Below are 24,067 nucleotides of genomic sequence, written 5' to 3'. Positions count from 1 at the left end.
ATGAAAACCAGACTGGTCATGTCCAACCCACTCTGTTCCTCTGTTCCGTTTCTATCTCTCCCCATCTCGTTAGATGAAGATAAGAGTGTGAACATTTCCTCCTGGCAGCCGCATGTTGGAGGGAGGACATATACCTTTGAAACCTCCTTTCTGATCAGCATGTTTTACAGTCCGCCCCAGTTTCTTTAACAATTCTGGGAACCAATGGTTTTATTTTTTTTCTTCCCTTACAGACCAGACTTCTGGTTCCCCCCCACTCTAATAGAAAAGGAGCTCACTCATACAAGAGCAGCCTCCCACTCAGGGGACGCCTTCTCTGCTACGAGTTTGCCACACTCAGCAGTGATGACATTTGAGCTGGGTCATTCTTTGTCGTGGGGCCTGACCTGTGCATTGTGGGATATTAAGCAGCATCCTTGGCCCCCACCCACTAGATGCCAGTAGCACCTCCCAGTCGTGACAACCAAAACGTCTTCAGACGTTGTCAAAGGTCCCTCGTGGGGGTTGTGAGGCAAAATCACCCCCAGGCGAAACCCACTGCTCTGTCCTTCATCCAGGGGTAGTTTTCTTCCCCTGGGAAGGACCTGCCACCCTCCACGACAAGACCCTTCGGGCTCCAGGCTCACTCCTGTGACTGGCAGTGCCAGGCCTCGTCATTGCCGTCTTCTCAGGAAGCTCGTCGGTCCTCCCATTTTGTGTCTAGTAATGAGATTTATTGATCAGGGAGGGCCAATGGCAGTTTATAAACAGAGCTGACACCGCAGTTCACAGGCAAGAGGAGAGGTTGAGTGGGGAGGGGACAGTACCTCTCTGCAGAGAGCATTTGTGTCAGAGCAGAAAGACAATCTGGGGCCTGGGGTGCGAGTAGCTGCCAGACCCCAGGGGCCACTGACTGAGCTTGGACACGGACACTACCTGAGGCCTCCGGGGTCCTCGCAAGAACTGTGTTCCTGGTCTTTCTCCCCCAGACTCCTAGGAGCAGAGCTAACCTCAAATAGGCCAGGAGGAACATGTCCCTGGTTTTCCCCTTGGGGACCCTAGAGGCTCTTCTGAGCCACCAGGATTAGAAGGGAACTGTCACTTCATTTTTCTTTCTGTTCTTGGAGAAGCTGGCAGCCTGAGACCCATGACATCAAAAATGAGCAGTCGGTCTGAAAGGCAGTTTGAGACTGGCTGTCTGGGGCTGTGACCTCGAGGTTGTAGGGCCCGGATACTTTTTTCAGAGCTTTTACACCTGGTCTGTAAAGCTGGAATCACATAGGGAATTTAGCACAGGTGGAATAATTCTCGCTGTGCAGGATGGGAGGTGGTCAGGGACTTACCTCCGTCACGGGTCAGGAAGTGAGATCCGTGGCGCTGGGTCTAGAGCCCACGTTCCCTCCTGGTTCATGCCGCGCTGGAGGGGGAAGGGGGCAAGGTTTGCCTCTGTGGAGGGAGCTTCCACGGGCACCTTCAGAAGGCAGCATTCTCCCTGGCAAATGTTCTGACCTCAAGCGCGTCTTGAGCTGCCCCTCCCATGGCCCCCTGTGTCGGCAGCAGCCCAGCGCCCCCCCTTCCCATCTGAGCCTTGGTGATCCGTCACCAGAATGAGGCTTTGGACATCAGGGCGTTTCACCTTCTTGCAGCTTCAGAACCTGGGCCATTTTCAGTTCTCTTTGCTTTCCAGTCCTTAGTACCAGCCTTTGTCATAGAGTCCTGTGTTAGGCTGTGAGGGGCCCCAATCCAGGCACACTCAGGCTCCTGACCCAGGGCCTCTCTACTCCTCCTGCCCAGACAGTCTGTCCCAAGCAAGGAGACCCCTCTGATCCTCCCTGGGCAGCCCCCACCTCACACTGCCCTGCACCTGCCTGGATGTGGAGTGTCTTGGGCCCCCAGCCTCGCCTAGCCTCGCTGAGGTGGAGGTCACGGGCGGCCGTGGCTCCTGCCGCCACACAGTGCAGCCAGCCAAAACAAGCCACGGGACTTAGTTGCTTTCTTTCTGGAGAAAGGAAAGCTGTGGGAGAGTGGAGACCTCATGGTCAGGAAAGAACACAGGCGCCTGCGTGGCTCCCTGACAGTGACTCTGTTCCTTCCAGTGGGGGTCAACTTGTTCTATTTCTGCATCATCATTTACCTGTACGGGGATTTGGCCATCTACGCTGCCGCTGTCCCCTTCTCCCTCATGCAGGTGACCTGGTGAGTGTCTCTCCCCTCTCCCCCCCTCGCCACCTGGGCTATAGCCAAACAGGCTTCCTCATCCAGTCAGGGCAGAGTATTTGGTAGAAGCACAACACCCAGCAAATTTGTCAGCATCTAAAGATTGGAGAGGTCAAGGCCTCATTCTATGGGCACCACAGCTGGCTATTCACTCTGTCCCTGGGAAACACACTCTACTGCCCCCTCCCTGGAAGATGACTAGGATTCCCACCAGGGGCTCCTGGGTCACTGGGGAATGGCACCAAAGGGACAAGTAGCACCTGCCCAAAGAGATTGAGGATTGTGATTCATGTTGAGTGAGGTTGGTCTAGAAGCAGCTGCAGCGGGAGTAGAGGCGCAGTGGTGGCTAATAATTAGTAACGTTACATCCTGTCTGCTCCCAGCCAAGTGGAGGCCACACTGAGCCACTCTTCTCTTTATCAGCAGCGCCACTGGCAACGAGTCCTGCGGTGTGGAGGCCGACACCAAGCACAACGACACCGACCCCTGCTGGGGGCCCCTGCGCCGTGTGGACGCCTACCGCATCTACCTGGTGAGTGGCCTCACCTCCTCCCAGCCTGGGTGGCTGGGGGCATTTGAACTTTACTCTTTGATCAAGCTCTTTTCCCAGAGAGGAGGGTCTACACAGCTCCACACTGGCTAGTTACTGGGGCAATGGTCCTGGGCAGAAAACACACCAGGTTACTAAGAACCTAGCCTGCGTGTCCTGTCACACGTGCCTCGGAGTTGGCATTCGGGTCATTGCCAGCTCCTGGCTGTGAACTCATAAACTGAGCTCAGGGTTTGAGGGGCACCCTCAGCATAGCTCTTTAAGTGTGTCAGGGCTAATTTCCTGGAGACTTGCCACATTTTGACTTAACTCCTGGCCAGCCCAAGAGCATATGGTAGGTGCCGGGCTTCCCAACTGGGCAGGCAGGACTGAACCATCTTAGCGGTTGGCCCTGACCACAAACAAGCTCTCCAAATAGGGAAGGATCAGCCCAGCTCTCTCCCTTTCTCCCCTCCTCCCTGCAGGTGAGGGAGGAAGATGAATCTCCAGGTTGCTCTCGACTCTTCTGTGCCATGGGCAGGGGGGACGTGGGCTGGAACTGGATGCCATGCCAGACATGAAACCAGAGGCCATTATTTATCTCTGCCTACTTTGTGGGCAGGACTCAGAAATGATTCCCTCCCCCTTTTGCAGGATCTATTAATATTCTCTGCCTCCTCTTGGTCCTCCTCAACCCTGACACAGATTTAGGTGTGTGAGGTGACACAGAGTTTGACACGTGGCCACTTCACTGATTCAGGGAAGGAGGTAGGGTTCAGGAAAGAGGCAAGCCTTTCGGGGAGTTGGCCTCTTGACTTACCTGTCCGTGTCCTGGCAGAGGTTCCTGCAGGTGCTTCCAGCGGTTACCTGGTTCTGAGTTACTGGACCACTGAGTGCCGGTTTTGCCTTCCCAGTCCCACCCTGTGGACCTACTGAAGGCAACCTGTGGCCCACGCATAGGGAGAGGTTGGTTTTCCTCTTCTGCATTGCTGGAGCGATCGGATGGTCTGGTTTTTGGCTTGCACGGTCACCTAGGACTAGAAATTTGTCTTTTAATAGAATCATATTTCAAATCCCCCTACATGTGGTGGGAATTTGGAAGCAAGTTAATTCCCTGGCACCGTTTCCTACTTGCCCAGCCTTGTTGAGGGACAGGGGTCACTGTCAGGAGGGCAGCACAGCTCAGACCCGTTAGCCTCTTAGCATTTCAACAAGCCATCATTGATGATATTAGCAAAGGTATCAGTGAGTAAAACGACCTGCCTAGATCTCTAACTAGAGGAAGGAGGAAGCAGGAGAAGGTGGAGGAAGGGGTCCAAGAGGCTCAACACAGACACTGGAGCACATCAGGGCAGAGGGACCTGCAGAGGGACCCGATCTCAGGTGTGTCTTTCTAGGAGAAGCTGATAGAATCTGTGCTAAATCGGGCTCCTGGGTGGCTCAGTCAGTTAAGCGTCTGCCTTCGGCTCATGTCGTGATCCTACGGTCCTGAGATCGAGTTCCGCATCAGGCTCCCTGCTTAACAGGGAATCTGCTTCTCCCTCTTCTTCCCTCTGCTCGTGCATGTGCTCGCTTGCTCTCTCAAATAAAATATTAAAGAAAAAAAAAAAGAATCTGTGCTGAATCTGCCTGGCACATCCCCTCCCCAGCAAAATAGATACAAGTACTGGGAATATTGGCTGCTGCCATTTGCCTGGTAAATTATTTAGAAGCGTTATTATTGCTTTATTAAAATGTTCCCTCACTTATTCCCGTAAACCTTCCATGTCATGGGAGCCTCCCTCCCTGAATCTCAATAACCCCCTGATGGGGAAGAAGGAGCCATTCAGGAAAGCAGACAGGCATTAATTACGACCTTCATCTTTCAGATATTGTGCTTATAACTCCCAGGGCTGATTGCCACCCAACCCGCAAAAGCTGCAGGGGTGGGAAGGGCCCAAGGGAATAGAGCCTATCCCGCCGGGTTGTTGTTCCATTCCTCCTCCTCCCCGTCCACTGCTGGGGGCCTTGCTTTGCTCAGATGTGTGTCCAAATGTGCTTCCTCCCTGGTTTGGAGAAGTTCAAGGCAGCCAGATCTCCACATCGTCTCAGGAGTTAGAACTTTGTGTCCAGCTCCCGGGGTCTGTGGCTTCTGAAGAACAGTGGTTCCTGCCTCGCCACACTGGGCGTGCGCCCACAAACCTCACCCCGTCAGTGACCTGGAAGGGATCAGCAAACACAGAGGTTTCCTTCCTTGGTCCTGAGCTCTCTGTTGGGGGTGGCAGGGGTACCTTCCCTTCCCAAACCTGACCCATGGGGCTCCTCCGGGTGTCTTCATTCCATCAGGTGGCCTCTGCAGATGTAAAGGAGGAGGCTCGTACTTCTCCCCATACTGCTTTAGTTATTCACATTCAGGAAATTGTCCCTTCTGGAGACTCCCAGTACCTCTCTCTACCCATGGTTTCTGATTTTTGCCGGCAGCCAGACTTCACCACGATGTGGGGTGAGACGGCAGGCAGCTTTAAAGCACCCCCACCCCATGCACAATCCTCTCCTTGTCTCAGGTATTAGGTAGGTGATGCACCTGCCCAGCCTGCGTGTTTTGTAAGGGCCTTGTAATAACCATCTCTTCATTGCTATTTTGGGACAGTACATTCTGGGGAATAAAGATACAGGCTTTTATTTTGTAGTTTAATTTCCAGAAGGTCCTTTGGAAACAATCTTTTCCGTGTCTTCCCAGGAATGCTATTGAAATGCACACATAGAATGAGAATATTTGGGGTATTAACTCTACCCAGAGGCCAGCCTGTGCGTAGCATCATGATAAGAAGGGAGCTTTCTCCATCAGCAGCTACCAGTCGCCTCCCAAAGCCCTTGACCATACGAATGGAAAATTTCTCCTCCCCTCCACCCTGCGACCTCCGTCCACATTCTGTGATTGCCAGTGCAGCTGATATGAGTCAGTCTCTCCCTCTCCTTCCTTGGAGTAGCCACAGAACAGGGCACTGGGAGGCGGGGGTCCCATGAGTCACACGTGCTTGCCAGGGCCGTCCCCACAGGCTGCTGCAGCTGGAGCCAGCAGTGACCTGGGCCCTGGCAAGAGCCCATGAGAATTAACCATCGGGACCTGCTGTCAGCTGGCCTTGGATTCTCAGAACCCCACACATGCCCCTTCTGCTCCTTTGAAGGATCAGTGAGAAAGTGTCAGGTGCCCCACCTCTTTCAAACTAGTAACCTCGCCTCCAGGCTGGGGAATATCTTGGGATTCTTTGTGCGGAGCTTCTCTGGCTTTGCTAGGAAATAGTGAGAAGTGAGCGCTTCCCTCTCCCCTGTGCGGTGAGGAGGAACCAAGGACCAGTGGTGAAGTGGTGTGGTTGTGCATAAATCAGTTCTCTCCAGGAACCCAACCTTCCCGAGTGTCTGGGAAGCAGGATGCGTGCCGCTGTTCCATGGAGTCGAGGGCACTACGAGTTGCTCATTTCACTTTCTTGTCCCTGCAGCGCTTCCCAGCCCGTCCCCCACACCCCCAGCCCAGGGCCTAGCCCTGATGTTGCCCCTGCCTCTAGAGTGTCAGAGGGAAGCCCTGAGGCCACAGTGGGACTTCCTGGGCACCGAGCACTCCTGCCGGTTCGCAGGAGTGGCCTCTGCCTCTTACAGGTGGACAGATGCTGCTGGGTCACCGGCAGCCCAGCAGGCACCGGCCAAGCAGAGCCGGGAGCGCAGATGGCACAACGGAGCTCATCCTGGCTGGAGGCTCAGCTACAAACCAATGGTATGGAGTGGGGGCCCTCGCGGCTGCCTTGGGACAGGACAAGGTCACCCTGGCTTGCCATCCTACCTTGATACAGGAGGTGGCCCGGGAGAGAGATGACAGCCTGCAGGTGCCTGGTCACCCCCTTGAAGAAGCGGGGTGTGTATTGGGAGCTGTGGGGGAGTTTAGGAAGTTCTATCTGCTGGGCTCTTCCAAGGGGTGTAGGGCAATCCGATTCGGGCTCAGGTTAACATGGGAAGGGGCTTCCTAGGCTTTCACGAGAGTCCCGGTTTCTCCGTCTGCCAGGAAGTCGTGTTTTCTGATTCCATCTTGCCTCAGCATGATGCAGCAGTACTTGTCTGTCATCTGCAACATTTAGAATACCATGTAGTCCCCTTTTTAAAACCCAGGAGTCTTTTCCTAAGACAGTACCACTCAAGGAGTGAACGTCCTTTTTGTAAGGAGATGGAGATGGAGAGGGGCCACATGTGCCTGCATGGCCATGCCAAGCCTTGACTGGCCCTTCCTACTGCAGCTTTGCGTGGGTGTAGCCTCTTGCCACTCACTTTCTCATTTCTCATTTGGCCCTTCCAGCTGCACAGTAAGGCTCATGGCATCATCCCACTTTACAGCAGAGAAAACTGAGACTTTGGGACTGTCTTCCCCAGGGCCAAGGCAGAGACAGAAGCCCAGCTCCTGGGGTTCCCACTCCCATCCTCTGGCCCTGGTCACAGCCTTGCTGGACTTGCGGGCTGCCCTGCTGGCGAGGCCCGAGAGAAGGGGCAGGTCTCACCCGGTCATCAGCCCTTGGAGCTTAATGTTTGCAGAGGGGTGGGGTGGCGCTGCCCAGGATGGGATCTGTTCAGTGATCCGTGTCTGCTCACCCTGCTCATCTGCTTGATGGATTTGCTGTCTTTCTTGCTGCCCCTCACTCCTAGATAGTGGAGCAGACTTCTCACATTCGCTCAAGGAGCACCAGCATTGGACACATCTTCCCAAGGACGTTTCTTGTCCCTGCCACGGTCCCTTTCTGTGTTCTTTCAGCATCAGCCACGGTGCCCTGGGGCTGTGGCATCTGCTAATAAGTGGGTCACCGCTGCCATCACTTGAATATTTATTCTTACCAATTCTGGGGCAAGAGGTGGCCTAGAGGCCTTCAGGACCAGTGAGGGGGGAAAGCACGGCACAACAAGGTTTAGCAGCCACAGTGACATGACAGGATGTGGGGGCTCTCGGGAACACTGCTGCATACCTCTAGAGGCACCTCCGTGTGCCCCAGTAGGTCATGGCATGGACGCTGCCCCTGGATTTGCCAGGGGGAAATTGGGAACTTAGAGTGGAAGGTGACAGTAAGCTGGGAAGGGAGGCCCCAGAGGGCTGGTGGGAACTGACAGGGCAAATGAGCTGTCTTTGTGGAGGGCTCATGGGGTGGCTCTGTCTGGGTGCAGAGAGCAGTGCCCTAAGCCCACAAGTGGCCTGATGGCAGCTTCCCTTCTCCAGGACACACTGCTCTCCTGTCTGGTGCACATGGGTTGCTTATGGGGTCTAGAATATCAAAGTGCGTCCTTTGTAGGATGGCCACCTACCAGGACTACCAGGGAAGCCCATCTTTCTTTTTTTCCTTTCTCCCCACGATGTGCTACTTGTCAACTCCCTTTCACTCCATCTGGATGTTCAATAATGTCCATTTCGCTTCGTCTCTCTTTCTCCCCACTCACTCATGGGAAGATAGCTGTCATACCGGCTGGTCACCGCAGGTGGGATGAGCGGGGCAGCCCTAATGCCCTGTGCCTGGCAGACACCGGGGGCTTCGGCTTGATGGTGGCCTGCGGCGTCTTCAGCCAGCTGTGCAGCAGCATGTCCTCGTGAGCCTCTCCCCCATGTGCCAAACCTCCACTTTCAACCCACAATGCCAGGTCTCCATGAATGAAATTTCTGCCCTATGCCCCAAAAATGCGTGGGCCCGCAACCCAAACAAGAGCTGGATCTTTAATGTGGGGGGAATGCTCGTGCTTACCTTGAAGTGACTGACTTTAAAGGATTAGCTTGTCTCTCTTTCTCAAGGAAATCAATAATACAGGGACAGGTCTTTGTTTTTCTTTCTCTCTCTCTTTTTTCAAGGGAGCTGTCTATATATTTCATCCTGGGAATGGCCTCTTGTTTTTGGTGTGCTTTCCACCACCCCCCGCCCCCGCCCAGCCCTTTCTAAATGAAATTCAGATTGCTCTGTCACTCATTCCAACACTGTGGTTTGTCTCTCGAACTCCTGCGAAGGACCTCATGAGCCTCCAGCACCCTGCCCATCACCCATGGCTACCGCTGCCTGGGCACAGCCTCCCACACATCCCGAGAGTCTGTCCGGCTGCTGCCCAGCATGCTCCAGACCAGCCCTCACCTTTCCATGCAAAACTGGGTAGCACCTCCCTGGGCCATGGGGACCGCTGCCCCCTGCCCCACCCCCCAGCACCTTTGGGTGTTGGGGCTGAGCTTCCTTCTTCAGCTCCGTGAGAGGATTGCTGTTTTTATTTTTAATGTGCCTCTCAGGGACATGGGTTCTGTCGGCTGGCGTTAAGCCCGCCATCCATCACCCTCACATCCTGTCCCTGCCATGGCAGACACCTGACACACTGGCTTAGAAGGTGACACTTAATCCCCAGTGCCGCCGCCTCTCTGCTCCCAGTCAAGATACCAGGTGATGGGAATTTGGATCTCAAGCTGGTGGTCCTCGCTTCTCCTGAACAGTCCCCACTGTCCCTTCCCCAAATCTCAGAAGCTGTTCGTTGCCATTGGTTGGGGTCCTGCATGCTCTACTCTGTCCTGGTGGATGGAGGGAACTTATATCCTAGCTCCTGAGCCAGGTGAACTGCCCAGACCCCCTTGTCAAGCGCTGGCAGTTTGAGCATCTCTCTGCCCTCTTAGAACGTCCCAGGTCTCTACCCCTATATCCATTGTCTGGCAAGTCATGAGTACCTGCTTACAAACGCCATTTGCCCAGGGCAAACTGTTTGGACTCCTGGGCCCATGGGCAGATGTCAGGTAAACTGACCTGGATTCTCATCCTTCCGCCCTGCCCCCATCCTCAATTCAGCCAGGTAGGTGCCTTGAGATGGGGGGAATTATCTTGTGTGCCATCACCCACCCAGCATGCTTAGCTCTTAAGAAACCTCACTGTATGGAAGCCTAAATACATAAAACAAACAGGGGAGGTAATTGATAGTTACAGAGTACTTCATTAGTTCATAAAAGGACTGGCTGCAGGTTTCTCTTGAGTACTTGGTTTTCCTAATGGGTGTAAAATGTTATTCCGTGAAAACTGAGGATTTATAAATAGAACTTTTAGACGCCTGTTTCTTGTAAAGGAAGTACCACCTATTCACGTGCACTGGGGCAGAAAGGAAGTATCCACCTATATACGTGCATTGGGGCAGCAATCCAAAGCCTGGTTCGTGTGGAAACAGGGATGAACAGCGGTGAGCAGCCCACCTACAAGAGAGCCAGGGATGCACACACCCTTGTACGCACACACAGGCTGGGAAGCTTCATGGAGCTTGTTAAGTGCATGCCCACGGCCCACACTCCTGCACGGGCCAATCTGGTTGGGAAACTTCCAAATAGGTCTCCATGGGGAGTGCTCATCCCTGCTGGGGACCTTCTGCACTGTGCTTTTTCAGGACCGTTTTATCCACACTCATCCCAGGCAGCCTGAGCTTGAGGCTTAAGCACGCCTTCTCTGTGAGTGGCACGAGTAGGGATAAATGCCTGACGCTCCTCGCTTCACAAGCGTCCTAGGCCGACCCTGCCACTGACCTGTGTGTGTTTTCAGCATTCCCCTCAAGCTGCTCTGGGCTGACCCCAAACGGTTCAACCCAGGCCATCTCCATGCTCCACATCCCCTCTGCTTCCAGCCTTCCTTTTCTGGGTAAGGAGCTAAAAGTGACTTTGTTTCCTTTAAGGAAGTGTCCTGATTGATTTCACATTTCGCTCCCCTCCTCCCCACTTGGTTTCATTTCCCCCAAAAGTGCAGGGGAAAAAAAAAATCATCTAGAACCCAGCAGCCTGCTAGTGGTTTTAGAAGAAGGTGGAATGTTCTTAAATATTTTGTGTTAACTAGGATGGAAACCGTGCACGCCAGCCCATTTTTTCCCTCCTGCCCTGTGTCCGTCTGATGCTTTCATTGCACAGAGGACCCATGGTACTTGTGAGGGCCCTGCTGAGTTTGTGGGGCTGTGCTTGCCCCCTGAGCGATGCTCACTCTCTGTTACAAGGTGTCTATTGTGAGCCGAATCCAGTGTCTTTCTAAATAGCGCCCCAGGGCCTCGGCAATAATTGTTTAATTAAATAAAGCACTCATTCTAAAGTAATAACTGCGCTCCTCTGTGTTGCTGGCATCCTAGCCAGCGGCGCTGGCTGTGCAAACTGTGCTGAGAATAAAAGTGTCTTTGGGCACGTCCTCCGGACTGCAGGCCAGCCCAGAGGAAAAAGCAGGAGCCGAGGAAGTCCAAAGGGTTTGCAGCCAGCAGAGATGCCGACCCGAGCGTGATGGGCATCAGGGGAGCTGAACAATTAGGGTGCATATTAATGATGACATCTGATTAATTAGCATGAGCTCGGGCTGTCTCGTGGATTAGCTGAGAGCAGACCAAGGTACATTTTAATAAGCCTTCAAGTGCAAAGGGAGGTGCTGCAGAGCGCATTGCTGAGCAGATGCTTCGTGGTGAGCGTGAATCTGGAAGGAAGGGTCACAGAGCACAGCAGGGCCCAGTGAGTTTGGCTCCGGGAAGAACTTCTCTAGCCTCAGATTGAGACGTTCCCTGAACACCTTGACAGGAGGGAAGAGACGGCCGGGCCAGGTGCTGGGTGCCAACCGGTCTGTGATGCGTACCCCTCACCACTGTAGGGAGGCTGTGCTCTACCCACAAGACAGGCACATGGCCCTGGGAACACTGTCCAGCTCTCTTCCTTCCCCCAGGTCCAGAGTACGAGCCTCAACTATATCTCAGGGTTTGGTTCCAGGAACCAACTTGAGGTACTCGTTAAAAATACACATTCCTGGGTCCCAGCCTCAGCCCCGTGTAGCAGCTCCAAGGCTGTGAGGCCTAGGAATCTGCACTTTCAACCAGTTCTGAGGAGAAATCTGTGTACTTTCCCCTTTGAGAAATCCTGCTGACTGAGGACCTGTCACAGTGGTAGACGGCTTTGCTGGCACCCCATCTCTTAGGCAGAGGCCTGCTCTGATCTCCGGGCTGCAGCCGTGGAGGCCGCAGTCGGGGACTTCTGTGCCTTGCCTCTTCCAGGGGAGGACGATGGCCACACATCCACTGGTGTCCAGTCTGGTGTCACAAGTAACCTACTGGAGTTAATGCCTCATGCCCTTCAGTGCAGATTGAAGAAGAGCATCGCTCCTCTGATCAGACTGTTTTCAGACTCTGTGTGTCCCTGGGAGGAAAGGGGCTCCAGTGACATCCTTCTGCTAGTGCCTTCTTTGTTAAGCCAGGACCAACAGGTCCCTACTGGGTCTCCACGGGTGGTGCTCTTGGCTTCCTCTTAGAGCCCACAGTATGCCAGCCCCATGGAGAGGCCTTTTACTCTGACCATCAACTAGGGAGGAAGCGTGGGGATGGTAGTGCAATTTCTTATACCCAGTTGGACAGAGCTTGTTAATCAGCCAGCTTGATGCCCTGTCTTCCCTCCTTCCCCACCTCCAAGGTTACTCAGTGTCGGCAAAGAATCCTGCTCCCCAATCTGTCTATTTCGAGGTCTGACGTCAGCAGGGAAGGGGTGGAGCCAGTCTGGCCTGTGCTCCTCTCTGCAGGGCTCCCGTGTTCTGGGCACCTGACTTCCTTCCCTCCCTCCCCTCCAGCTCCAGCGCAGAGCACTCCCACCACCATCCACTCTTCCTGCGCAGAAGCGAGAGCGGGAAGAGTAGAATGAGGAAGGGAAGGCTCCAGAACACCTGCAGCCATCACCTGGCACCTCTCGTCAAGTGCTGCACAAACACCAAGTAGTTGAGGTGATGGAGAGCGATGGCTCACCCTCCTCACATCCCCGGGACAGGGACACTAAACGCAATCAGATTCCAGCTGATTACTGGAGATGCTAATATCTTTGCACGTTCTAAGGTCCAGGAGGCCCATGCACCAGCCACTGAAAGTATCTCAGCTTACCTCCTAACAGAATCAGGTGGTGGGGGTGAGGGGAGTTGCTTTTCTCCAAGGGAGCAGCTGAGGGGCTGGATGGATGGTTCAGAGGCTCCCCACCCCCCATCACTCACAGCAGAGTCCACCGGTTCCCCTCAAGGCCCCTTGTTCTTAGGACCTCTGAGGACAAGTTGACCCATAGCCTGGCCCCACAACTCTCCCCAGGCCCTGGGTCATGTGGCCAAGCCAGAAGAGTACCTCCAGCTTTTCCGTGTGTGGGGCAAAGCACAGCCCTGGGGGAAGTAGTGCTGTCTACCCTCCGTCTCCCCTTCCTTGACATCCAGCATAAATAGACCAAGATACAGAGCTGGTTTTGGTTCTCCGTGAAGAGATTTCAGGAACCAGTGAAAAAAGTGGGAACCAGTAAACCAAGCGTGCAGTGCAGGAGAAGTTAACATCTTGGCGTGTGCTTACTCACTCTGGCTCCCGTGGGGCTCACTGCAAGCACCAAGGTGGCACTTTTCACCCATTTATTGCTGTGGCCCACTAGCCAGGACACCCCTGGTGTGCCTTTTCTCTTTTGCCCCCCAGAACTTACAGTTCAAACTAGTACAGTCGTTTTTAAGCCTTGTCCCATTAGCACAGAGGACTCAGGAGAGCCTGAGGCCAGGGCGACTGGTGTGCTCATCCACCTGCCCAGCCCCCATCCCTGTAGTCCAGGCACGAGGATTGCCCCAAGGCTACAGAGCTTTTCTTACTTTATCCTTTCAACATTGGTTTTAGGCAAATGTGACTGTCATTTCCCTGCCTTAAAACCCCTTTAGAAGTTCTCCATAAAGGAACATTTACATTCCTTCACGTGGTATGGTCTGCTCCAATATCCTTCTGGATCCTTCTCTCTCACCACTGCCCCCCCACTCACTGGCCACTGTCCTCCAAAGACTCTGGGTGCTTTCAGGACTCTGTGCCCATTCAATACCTTTCCATTGCTTCAGAGTCTGACGAGCACTCATCCAGAACTGAATTCAGGTGCCTCCTTTAAAGACACCTGCAGCCATTACCCTCCCCCCACCAATAATTGCACTTTGGTGTCTAATTACGTGGACTCCCCATGAGCATCTTGAAGTCAGGGCTGTGCCTGACCTACACATCTGGAATTAGCATGGGCCTCACAGAGGGCAGTTGCTCCATGAACATTTAAATAACCGAGAGCACTCAGGTGTGCTGTCACTGCTGGGTCCGTGGCCAGCACTGGTCCAGTCCGTCTATAAGGTCTCAGGGTTGTCGATGCCCATGGCTCATCATGGCTAGCAACTGCTGCTCCCGCCAGCCAGAAAAAATCCACATCCAGCTGGCTTTACTTTTCCCAAAGGCACGAGCCATCTTCTGTACTGCGCTGGCTGGAAAAGCAACCCCTCAGCATGGCCTTAGGAGCACCCTGTCTTTGTAGGCTGAGGGCAGAGAGGAGCAGTCAGGCGCTGACCACATGCCAGGAAGTCTAGGGTGGCTCACCCATCTCTCTGCCACCTCCTCTTTGGCGCCTAAAATGCAAGCAGTGAAGTGCTAAGACAGGTGCCAGGTCTAAAGGCAGATCTGTTTTTCCAGGCGGGGCCCCCAGCCTTCCTCAGGCACACACCCTCTCTGTCCCACCAGCCCCCTGTCATCACTGCCCCTTAAAGCCCTCCTTGCTCAAGATCAAGCCTGTGTTCTCACCTGGGCAGGTAGATGCAGACCCATCTCCATCTCTCTCTCTCTCTCTCATGATTGTGAGGAGCCAGGCTGCCCTTAATAATTAGCCTAGATGGCATATAATCATTAAGTGAGTGACTATGTGGGTTTTCCACAATATTTATCTCCCCCCCCCCCCTCCAAACCACAAGGGTTGCGGCTCTGGCACCAAATCCTTGGAACTCTGCCCACCACCGGGCACCATCTGGCTTTTCAGCTGAGAAAGAGACAACACAGGCACGCAGGCCTGTCCTCCAGTAGGAGGTGAGGGGGACAGCAGCCATGCCAGGCTAATGCCACCCAGCCGGCCCACCCCTCCACCCCTGCCCCAAGGGAGGCAGCTTTGCTGAGGTTAGAGGTGGTGGTGAGACGTTCTCTAGGGCATAATCAAGGGAAGCAGTAAATGCCCTAAGAAGGGGGCCAGCCTTGAATACACACAGCCTAATTTCTGATCTCAGCTGTCTCCGTCATTACGGTCTTGACAAGTTATTTTATCCACTTTACCTCAACTTTCTAAAGTGGAGCTAGTAACCAATTCCCAGGGTGTCGGGGTCTTCAATGGAAGGTACTGTGTGTGGGTGCTCAGGTCATGTTACTGGTGTGGGTTCCCTTGTCTCGAAGGCCAAGCCTTCTCTGGGTGATGGATCAGAGGCAAGGGGAGGTTCTGGGGCGAGACAGTGGGCATAGTTCTTCCCTCTGCCGACAGCATCCCTCCAAATGTAACCCCAACCATTTCCCGGTTGGGAGCTTGGAGATGATTGGGTAGGGGGATACCTGGACCAGGTGTGTGGGACTTGTTCCTATCCCACAGGCTGGGGCCAGGGATTGTGACTTGATAGTGGAAACAGTTGACTGGGAGCCACGGCATGCATTCTGGAAGGACACAGGCTGCATCCGGTGGCGGTCACGACACCTGAGCTGTTTCCTGGCAGTACACAGCCAGGCCTCCGGGTACTGAGGGTGCCCTGCCGTGGGTCATAACCTGTCACTCCCTCATAGGTAGCTCCTTGTTCCACACATCTTTAACACCGAGTTTAGCAGCCAGGCCCCCCAGTAAGACATCATGCTCCTTGATGATAGAAATTTGGGATGAATTTCCTGATCTTTCTTTTTTGCCATCTGTAGGTTTAGGAGACATGCTTTTTTTTTTTTTTTTTTCTTCCCTCTTAGAGGAAAAACCATAAAGATAGGTTATAAACCTCAGGTCCCTACAGAAGATTTCTATTTCATCTAAGTAGAGCAGGGGATGTTTAGAGCAGTAGATTCAGAGGAGGAGGTTATTTGGGTCTTTTCGTAGGTCTGCTTTGTTTCCAATTGCCTTGAGAAAAAAGAGGCAGAAAATTTGGAGGAAGGGACCTAGGGATGCTTTCAGCTGTCAGATAGTCACAGGCGGTGTTCCAGTTGGTGTATTTGGGGAATAACTGAGCCCAGGAAGTGCCTTGTGAGAGCCCTGGCTGTCTCCAGACTGACAGGGCTGGGATCAGTGTCACCCAGGCTCCTCCAGTATTGGCCAGTGGCGCTCCAGGAGCCGGGACGGCCCTGTGTCCGGCCCTCCTCCCCCTCAGCTGGTGCGGATGGTCTGGGAGTGCTCACCCCACACGGCCTATGTCATGGTTGCCACTCATCTTCCAGCCTCCCGGGAGCAGTTCCCTCAGCTCTGTCCAGGAGATTCTTAACTGTACTCTTACATCTAACCCCTTCCCAGCCTCCAGGAGGGGGCATTCTGGGCTTGTGACAGCTGGAGCTATCTGCATGTACAAGGTTGGGAGCAGCCACCCCAGCCATGGCCTCTCCCTGAAATCAAGACAAACAATGTTTGCACTCATAGTTCAGCAGAACTTGTTTGGGCATGACCTCACTGGCCAGCGTTCAGCTCCACAGGGAACGCACCCCAGAGCTTCATCCTCTTCCCAGTTAATCAAGTGCTGGGACTAGTCTCTCCTCCTGGCCAGCCTCTTGATCCTGGTCTAACTGGCTGCTGTGCGGGTTTGGTTTCCTGCCTCTCTGTTCTGTAGCTCAGGGGCCACTAAGAGTGTCCTTCGGAGTCTGCCTTTGGGGCTCACTGTTGCCTTTGTTGGAGCCCAGCACCCTCTCATCTCTGGCTCAGCCTCTTCCAGCAAGTACACACTTGCTTTTTGCAAATAGGACATGTGTCCACACTCCTGCATTCCAAGTGGGGCTGAATCGTTTGCTGTGAACAGACTTGGTTTTTGGCTATAGGTCATCGTGAGCCCATAGCTCAAGAAGGGTATGTGCTCCAGGAACACATGCTTCTTCAGAATATCTGGGCATAAACTCTCTGTTTTTAGTTTCAGGCATTCCCTGAATCTTCCATCTCTCCATCCATTCAGTAAGCATTTCCCAATCCCTTCTAGGTGAGGGTGGTGGTGGTGCACAGAGACAATAAGATGCAGTAACTTGCCCTCAGCAGCACATTCTTGGGTAGGGGTAGAGAGCTGAGGGGTGATGCTCATCTGTGCTGCGGATGGGTAGGTGTGCTGAAAGAGGCACCCCGGCCTTCTCTGTCTCCATTACTCTTCCTCCACCAGGGAAAGGAAACTCAAAGGATGGATGGGTGAAGGGCCAGCCGCAGCTCCATCATGGTTGGGCTGGTGTCTGAGGCCCAGCAGCCTGTCCTCGCAGAGCTCCCTCCCACGGCAGGCTCTGCACCTTCTCCAGGCCAGCCTCACACTGGGCTGGGCCTTCAGAAGGAGGCTGCTCGGCTCTGCCCTGTGGGAAAACCCCATTCTCATGAAGTTTCATATGAAAGCACCAGTCTCTGTGGATCTAGATTCTACGGAATCTCCACCTCTAAATAGCATGATGCACCCTATTGTAGGATTTTGGCAAATGAGCTGTGATAATGGTTCACTAGGCTTGGTGTACAGAGGCTGCTGCCCCAGGTTCAGACCTATTCATGCTGTTGGGATCTCACCATCCTCTGCGTGACAGCTGTTCCTGTCTGTCTAGTTGGGAAGAACTTAAACTCCACCCCCTACCCCTGCCCAAGAGCATTTGGGCCATTATTGAGCTTGGATGCAGGTGGTGGAAGTCCATTGAGAATAGGAGCAACCTGATGTTGTTTGGCTGGAAGTCCTCACTGGGCCTCCAGTATTTGCATTCCCTGACTTGGGGTGTCTGGAGGACTGATGAGGTGTGAGAATGTGGGTGCGTGCTGATACTGTTGGGGGCTGATGTTTGTTGGCCACCTGTGCACACATGATGTGCTCTGAGAGATTCATTCCAGCCTGAGGGTCTCATGGTTAGCGGCACCAAGAGACAAACCCCGGCCCTGCACACGTGGCCCTAAAGCCTGTGGTCCCTCCACGGTCCCTCACAAACTCCGAGCTCCTCTCCTTTTTTGTGGATGAATCCCAGACATTGTCATTCAAGTTGGGAAAATAAAAACTCCCAAACCGAAATGTACACAGACACTTGAGAAATAAAAATAGAATCCTTGAACACTTCTTCGCTGCACTTCAAGGACGCCTTGAAAGTTCAGTTCCCGTTTAGGGATGGGTTCATGCTGGGTTGTCATTAACCCCAATTAACTCTTAACCCCTGGCACCCTGGAATGAGGACAGCCCTGTAATCTAGGCGCTCATTGTCTTTGTCACTTGAGATAGCCTCCAGATCTGTCCAGAGCTCAGCTACACCATCCGCACATCCCCACCTTTGCCTGAACCAGCAGCCCTGAGCCCTGCAATGGCCAGGACCTCATATTCCATAGTCGGCCCCTGGGGACCCCTGCGTGTTTACGATAGATCAGATAGTATGTCACCATTCCACTTCCTGAGACTTGTTACTTCGTCATTCCTGCTAAGTTAATAGGGAAATCAAGCCCCCTACCCTACCCCAAACCCTAGAACAGGAAGGCTCTGAGTGGATCCGCTTGCCTTTTGTGTTGACACTGGCAGCTGATGGGTGGCATGCAGAGGCAGCTGCTAATGGCTGGATCCTGGTCTCTTGGAAGCTCCATCTTGCTGCGCTGTGGGAACCACAAACAGATGAGCCCAAAGCCCTCATTTTTAGAGGAACTAAATAAATCAGGCATTCTAGGAACTAGCCATCTAGCAGGTCCCCTGGCCCCCCACCTCGTCCATATTCATAGTAGCGCCAGCCAAGCAGAGTGTCACTTCCTTCTTTCTCCAGCCTCAGGAGCCAGAGAACACCACAGAAGCATCACCTTTGTGCTTTCGCTGGCCACTGCTGGCTTCCTGGACTGTTTGGCCTTCTTCCCCCCCGGGATGCTGCCCCTTGGCTTCTGTCTAGGTTGGGGGACAGAGCCTCGAGAGAGCCTTCCTGGCTGGGTGGACAGTCACCTGGCTCTCTGCTTCTCTGCTAGTTTTCCTCACTGTGCCTGGTTGCAGGAGGTAATTGGTGTATCAGTCTTTGTCCCGTGGACTGGCTCAGAGGTTCTTAGGACATTTGTTCTGTAAGGTGGCTGTCCCTTTCCTCCATGAACAGCAGGCATGTGTTCTCTCTCTCTCTCTCTCTCCCCCTTCCCTCCCTCCCCCTCCACCCTACCCTGCTCTTGCTCCTTTTTGAGGAGGGTGAGATGGACTAGGGGTCTTGTTGCATTTCCCCCAAGTTTAAGTTCTAATTAGAAGCTGCAGTCCACTGCACCTCTTCCCAGCAGAAGAGATGACAGCAAACAGGATTTGGGGCTTTAATTTTGTTTTGTGAGAGAAGAACTGGTGGAGTGGCTAGTTTATGACTGGGAACTGTGGACCCACGGTCTCCCAGAGGGAGACATGGGAAGAGTCACTTCTTTGAAGACCTTTAGGTTTTTTTTTTTTCTTTGACCTTTATGTACTTGATATTAGGTTTCTTCTAAGACATCACCCCTCCTGGGGGCCAGGCAGGTACACGGAGTGGTCACAGCCCCTTCACAGTGGTCCAGGCCCCTTCCTTGCTGGGGGTCCCGGGAGACGAGGCTGATGGAAGGCAGCCAAGAGCCCTGGGCTCTTCACAGAGGGGCCTTTTCTCCTTATTAGAGCCGAATATCATTGTCTCCTGAAACCAGGGGGTCCGCTCAGAGCAAATGCTATTTCAATTTGCTCTTTCTAAACCAAAGCATGTTGATTTCACAACAGTTTGAGGAAGAAAGGCTTTTTCCTGACACAGTGAACCGCTCTCGGGCAGAGCGGGTGACTTGCCTACCTGTGCGCTTTGCCAGCTCAGACGCTGCCCACGGCAGGAGGGACAGGTAGAGGGTACAAGGCAAGTCAGCAAGACTGGGGTCGCCCCACCCTTCCTCCACCAAATTCACTGTATTCTGCAGGTGCTCATTGAGCATCTCACATGCGCCAAGCCTTCCTGGGTGTTGTGGCGAACAAGAATGCAATCCCTGCCATCATGCAGCTCATACTTCACGGGGTGAGGGGGCATGTACAAAATCAACCCATGAGAAAGGAGCAACTCAGAACCTACCAGGATTAGGTAACATGGTACCAGCTGTATTTGGTGATCCAATCAAGAGCCCCAGGAAGGAGCACTGTGCAGAGACTTTACCGGAGCAGAGCTTCGAAGGGGACCGGAGTAAGGGAGGTAGAGAGCGAAACTCTGTGCCAGCAGGTGGAATCACAAGGGTAAAGGCATGAGGCTGAGCAGCAGTGTGATGTGGAGAGAGGAGGTGTTGGGGAGACAGCTAACAGGATGCAGCGTGCAGAGATCGCTGTGGTCAGAAGGATGGGGTCAGGAGACTCCTACTCCCCCTCCGCCACTTTCTTACACACCTCCCTGGTCCCTGAGCCCCGCATCACTAAAATGAGGCATCGTCACCTGCCTGGTGGCCTCACAGATGGCCAAGAACATGACACAAAACTGCACTTGTGAACATGGGGTCCTGCAGCATTGGTCGGTGATGTTCCCCCAGGACAGCGAGGACATGAGGCCGTGGTTGACAGGACCAGCAGCAGGAAGACAGGGTTGGGGTGGATGTGACGGAACAGAAGACAGCCACGTGCAGGAGGGATCGACAGCAGGAAGGGGAGTGACAAGCTCGCTGAGCCAAGGAGGGCAAGGGGTGGGACCCAGAGACTCTGTGACCTGTTGTCCCGCTGGAGTTTAGTTTAGCTAAGCAGCAGCTTTAAGTTTCCATGTTGTTTCTCTGACCAGCTAACCTTGCAGAGAAATTTGGGAAATGGGAAGATGGGCGTTGAGCGTTTTTGTGCTCCCATGTCGACCCACGGGCTCCTGCTTCCCCATTCTGTACCCTCGACGCAGGGCGTAGCCTGCAGCCAAGCCTGGGCTCGTTTTGTGGCTGAAGCAAGGTGGAGTGGCATTGGAGGGAACCTTTGCTCTGTGAGCGTGGTGGGCTATGGGCTTAAAGCTCGAGAAGATGGAGGCAGGTAGTGAGTGTGGCTCCCCCTCAGCAGCCCAGACTCAAGACTTTCTGGGGGAAAGTTCCATTCTCTTAAGTAGCAGGTGTTTCTCCCATTCCGCAGTTGGTGACTGGCTGCTCACACAGCACCCAAGAGTCAAGTGGCAGCTTGAGTTAGGGGGTAAGCCTTCGGCTTCCCAATGCCAGCCACGGTGTGGACACGCACCTCTGCCCTTGGGGATCTCAGCAAAGCCACCATTCTATCCCGGGAATGCCCACATACAGCCCTCACCCCCGTTTCCCACATATCTCAGACTGATTTTGAGGAGGGGATTCCCTTCCTGCCTCAGGCAGGCAGAGGGCTGGGACCCTATTCCCTTGTCCTTGGGTCTCATTTCTGGCAGAAATGTGCCTCCTCCTATCCTCCGGGGCGTGTGGGGTTGGGACAGCCCTACAGTCGGGGGGGGGCACTGTGCCCGGCACTGTGGGTACACGGATGGGCGGGAGCTGCAGCCGCTGCCCATGCGGAGCCAGTGAGGGCTCCTAGAAGAAGCACGAATGATTCCAGGGAGAAGTGGAAGAGAACAATTGGGTACAGGAGATTGGGAGTGGGATTGGTAGCAGAACTTCAGCCAACAGAAATAGAGCTTGCCAAGCAAAGGCCCAGTGGTAAGAAGGCTTTGGGCAATGTCAGGAACTCACAGGCCAGGGCTGCTGGAGAGTAGGTTCTGGGGGGTGCTGTCTTCAAGGGCAGGGTTGAAAAAGGTGGCTGGAACCAGGTCATGGGCCAGTGGACTTTGTCATTTCTGAAGTGACAAGCCTTTGAGAATTGAACAAGAAAGACACAGGTTGGAGGCTGGGGCGGTGTGTGGGAAACAACACTGGGACCAGCTGGCTCTGGGCCCAGGAAAGAGAGGACAGAGGCAAAGAGAGCAGGACAGAGCCCCCATGGGGCAGTCCTGAGCCCTCCCCAGCTCTTGGCCTACCTGATGGCTCTCACCTGAGGTATCTCTTTCTCTGTGATGTTCCCCTGAGTGACCCCAGCACAGCCCCAGCCAGGCAAGGTCAGGAGCCCATGCTGTGTGCTCCATTTCCCCTCCAGCACCGTGAGAAATATATTTCTGTGGTTTTAAGCCACCAGGTTACTGCAGTCACAGATACTAGTACAGAGAGTGAGAAAGGAGTCCGAGGTGGTTGGGAGCTCAGAGCCAGAGCAGCTGGAGGTGAGCAGTGTGCCTAACCTGCCTGGGATACAGGAGAGAAGCAGCTGGATGGCACTGTAGACGCCACGTTAAGTTCGGAGTGCCACCAGGACGCCGTAAAAGCTGTGCCCAGGCCTTGCTGGCAGTGCCTTAGCAATGTGAGCTGCCTTGTGTCCACCATGGCAAGGTTGCCATGGGGCCTTTGGTGCACATTTAAACTCACTGACCCGAGAAGAGACCTGAGCGGCCCCATTTGCACCCTCCCGGGTCTGTCTCAGACATCATTCATTCCCAGTGACCAATTTGAAGATTGCATTAGAAACCAAAGAATCGTTCCTTACTTCTTTCTCTTTTTTTTTTTCCGGAACCCGTTTGGCTGCACAGTTGCTGTCCCTGTCTCCTGTAATGAGTTGGGCTCCAAGAGTCCTTGAACAGAGGCTGAGTCTGAACTGATCAATGGCATTTGGGGGTTAGACCATTGCTCAGGAGCCAGCTAATTTATAATGTCATATAGGCTAGACGAGAAGACCCAAGAGGATAGGCTGTCTCTTGGCTTTTTATCTCTTCTTTTTGAAAAAGGAAAGGGAAAACAGAAGGTGCCACGCTTGGCTGTTCAGCATTCAAAGATGAACTCCATCCCCGTTAGACCATGGGAACATGGGGGCTGTTTCTCCTCCCATGCCCCCTTTCTTCCCAGAGACCTGGCAGCCGCACCACAGCGTCCTTTCCGGCTCTGGATGCTGGCCCCTGCGGGCGCCGAGTCTGGCTCTAACTAATTTGCAGAGGACACCTGTTCCTTAATTAGCCCCAGCCTGTGCTGTGTGTCTTGGTCTGGGCTCCCTCCAGCGTGTGAGCTAGCAGCCGTGCAAGGGCTGCTGTTTGGCAGTGTGTGCGCGTTTGCTCTGACCAGGCAGGCCCTGCACTCCCCGCTTCTGGAGTGATGTGGTCAGTCTGCACTCCTGAGCATTAAAACTATATTCCGGCCACCGTCCCGCTGTGGGTGTCATAGCTGTTGCCTGAATATTCCAAAAGAGCCCTCCGCTGCCAGTCCCCACTGCCGTCCCTAGAACAGGACATGGTTGGGCCAAGCAGGTGTGGAGACTCCTAAGCCCCTCTCCACTCCTGTTCCCCACCACTCCGAGGGCATCTCACATACACTTCTTACTTGACCTTTCTCAGATGTGCTTGTATGGTTAGTGTCTTTAAAAAGAGGGAAGTTCTTGGGGGGTTGGGATCCCACCGCTACAGGGTTTTATAAAATGTGTCCTCTTGTGTGAAAGATCTTGGTAAACAGCTGCTGGGGAGGAGGATGAAGATGGATCTGGCATCTGGAAAAGGACCTGGCAGGCTACTAGAGTAGCAGAATTCCCTGCCTCCCTTCAGGGCTGATTCTGCTGTATCACCACCCACCCCCCCAACCCCCAGCCTTGGTTTTACATAGTAGAACCTTCTGAAAACCGTCTTTAGGCTTTAAAGATGAGCTCCAGCCTCCCACATACGCTGCCCCTAAGAAACCATCCAGCGTGCGCGGTGGGCATGCAGATTGGAGGGGAAGCACCCACACTTGCCCACACATCAGGAGTCCAGTTTCGAGGGATCCCTGGGTGGCGCAGCGGTTTGGCGCCTGCCTTTGGCCCAGGGCGCGATCCTGGAGATCCGGGATCGAATCCCACATCGGGCTCCCGGTGCATGGAGCCTGCTTCTCCCTCTGCCTGTGTCTCTGCCTCTCTCTCTCTCTCACTGTGTTCCTATCATAAATAAATAAAAATTAAAAAAAAAAAAAAGTCCAGTTTCGAGCAAGCCACGGTAATTTGGAAACATCTGTGGCAAGTGGCTGTGTATGTATTCTTCCCTTAAGACCTCTTCCTCTCTAACCGTTCAAGAAAGAAATCTGTCGAAGTTTCCCTAAAGTGGTTCTTTTCCTAAAGGACAGGCTGATGGTGCTACGTGCTGGCTTGCTGTATGGAGCTGCTGACTCTGCCTCACTGAGTCTGGCCTGCAGGGGATACGGTCTCCCCTGCCCCTCTTCTCTACACACACACACACTGCCCCCAGCACCCCTAGCTTAATGGCGCTTCCCCTCCTGATTAAAGGATTGCTGGTTCCAGGCCCCCAGCAGAAAGCCGTTTCCAGAAGCCTCCCAGCCCTGGAGCCTGCCTGGAGGCCTTGGCCCCCAGCTAATTAGAGCCTTCTCCTTAAGCGGTGCTTTAGTCTTTGGTG

The 24,067-nt window shown here is 53.8% G+C and overlaps 1 protein-coding gene across 4 annotated transcripts in view; it reads left to right on the top strand.

Annotated features, from left to right (window-relative positions):
* TMEM104 (transmembrane protein 104) overlaps positions 1-24,067 on the top strand; it is a 56,637-nt gene that overhangs the window by 13,401 nt on the left and 19,169 nt on the right. The window contains exons 7-8 of one of the 4 annotated variants that reach the window (XM_072746674.1): positions 2,623-2,728; positions 6,362-6,476. In XM_072746674.1, the coding sequence (XP_072602775.1) occupies positions 2,623-2,728; positions 6,362-6,476 (221 nt within the window). Of the gene's footprint in view, positions 1-2,075; positions 2,176-2,619; positions 2,729-6,361; positions 6,477-24,067 lie in introns of all 4 variants that reach the window. The other 3 variants (XM_025999701.2, XM_025999703.2, XM_025999702.2) reach the window with 3 other exon arrangements.

This window comes from Vulpes vulpes, chromosome 2 (genome assembly GCF_048418805.1).
Source record: "Vulpes vulpes isolate BD-2025 chromosome 2, VulVul3, whole genome shotgun sequence".
Lineage (NCBI taxonomy): Eukaryota > Metazoa > Chordata > Mammalia > Carnivora > Canidae > Vulpes > Vulpes vulpes.
The sequence above is the reverse complement of the archived record's forward strand: the minus strand, read 5'-3'. Positions and strand labels throughout refer to the sequence as shown.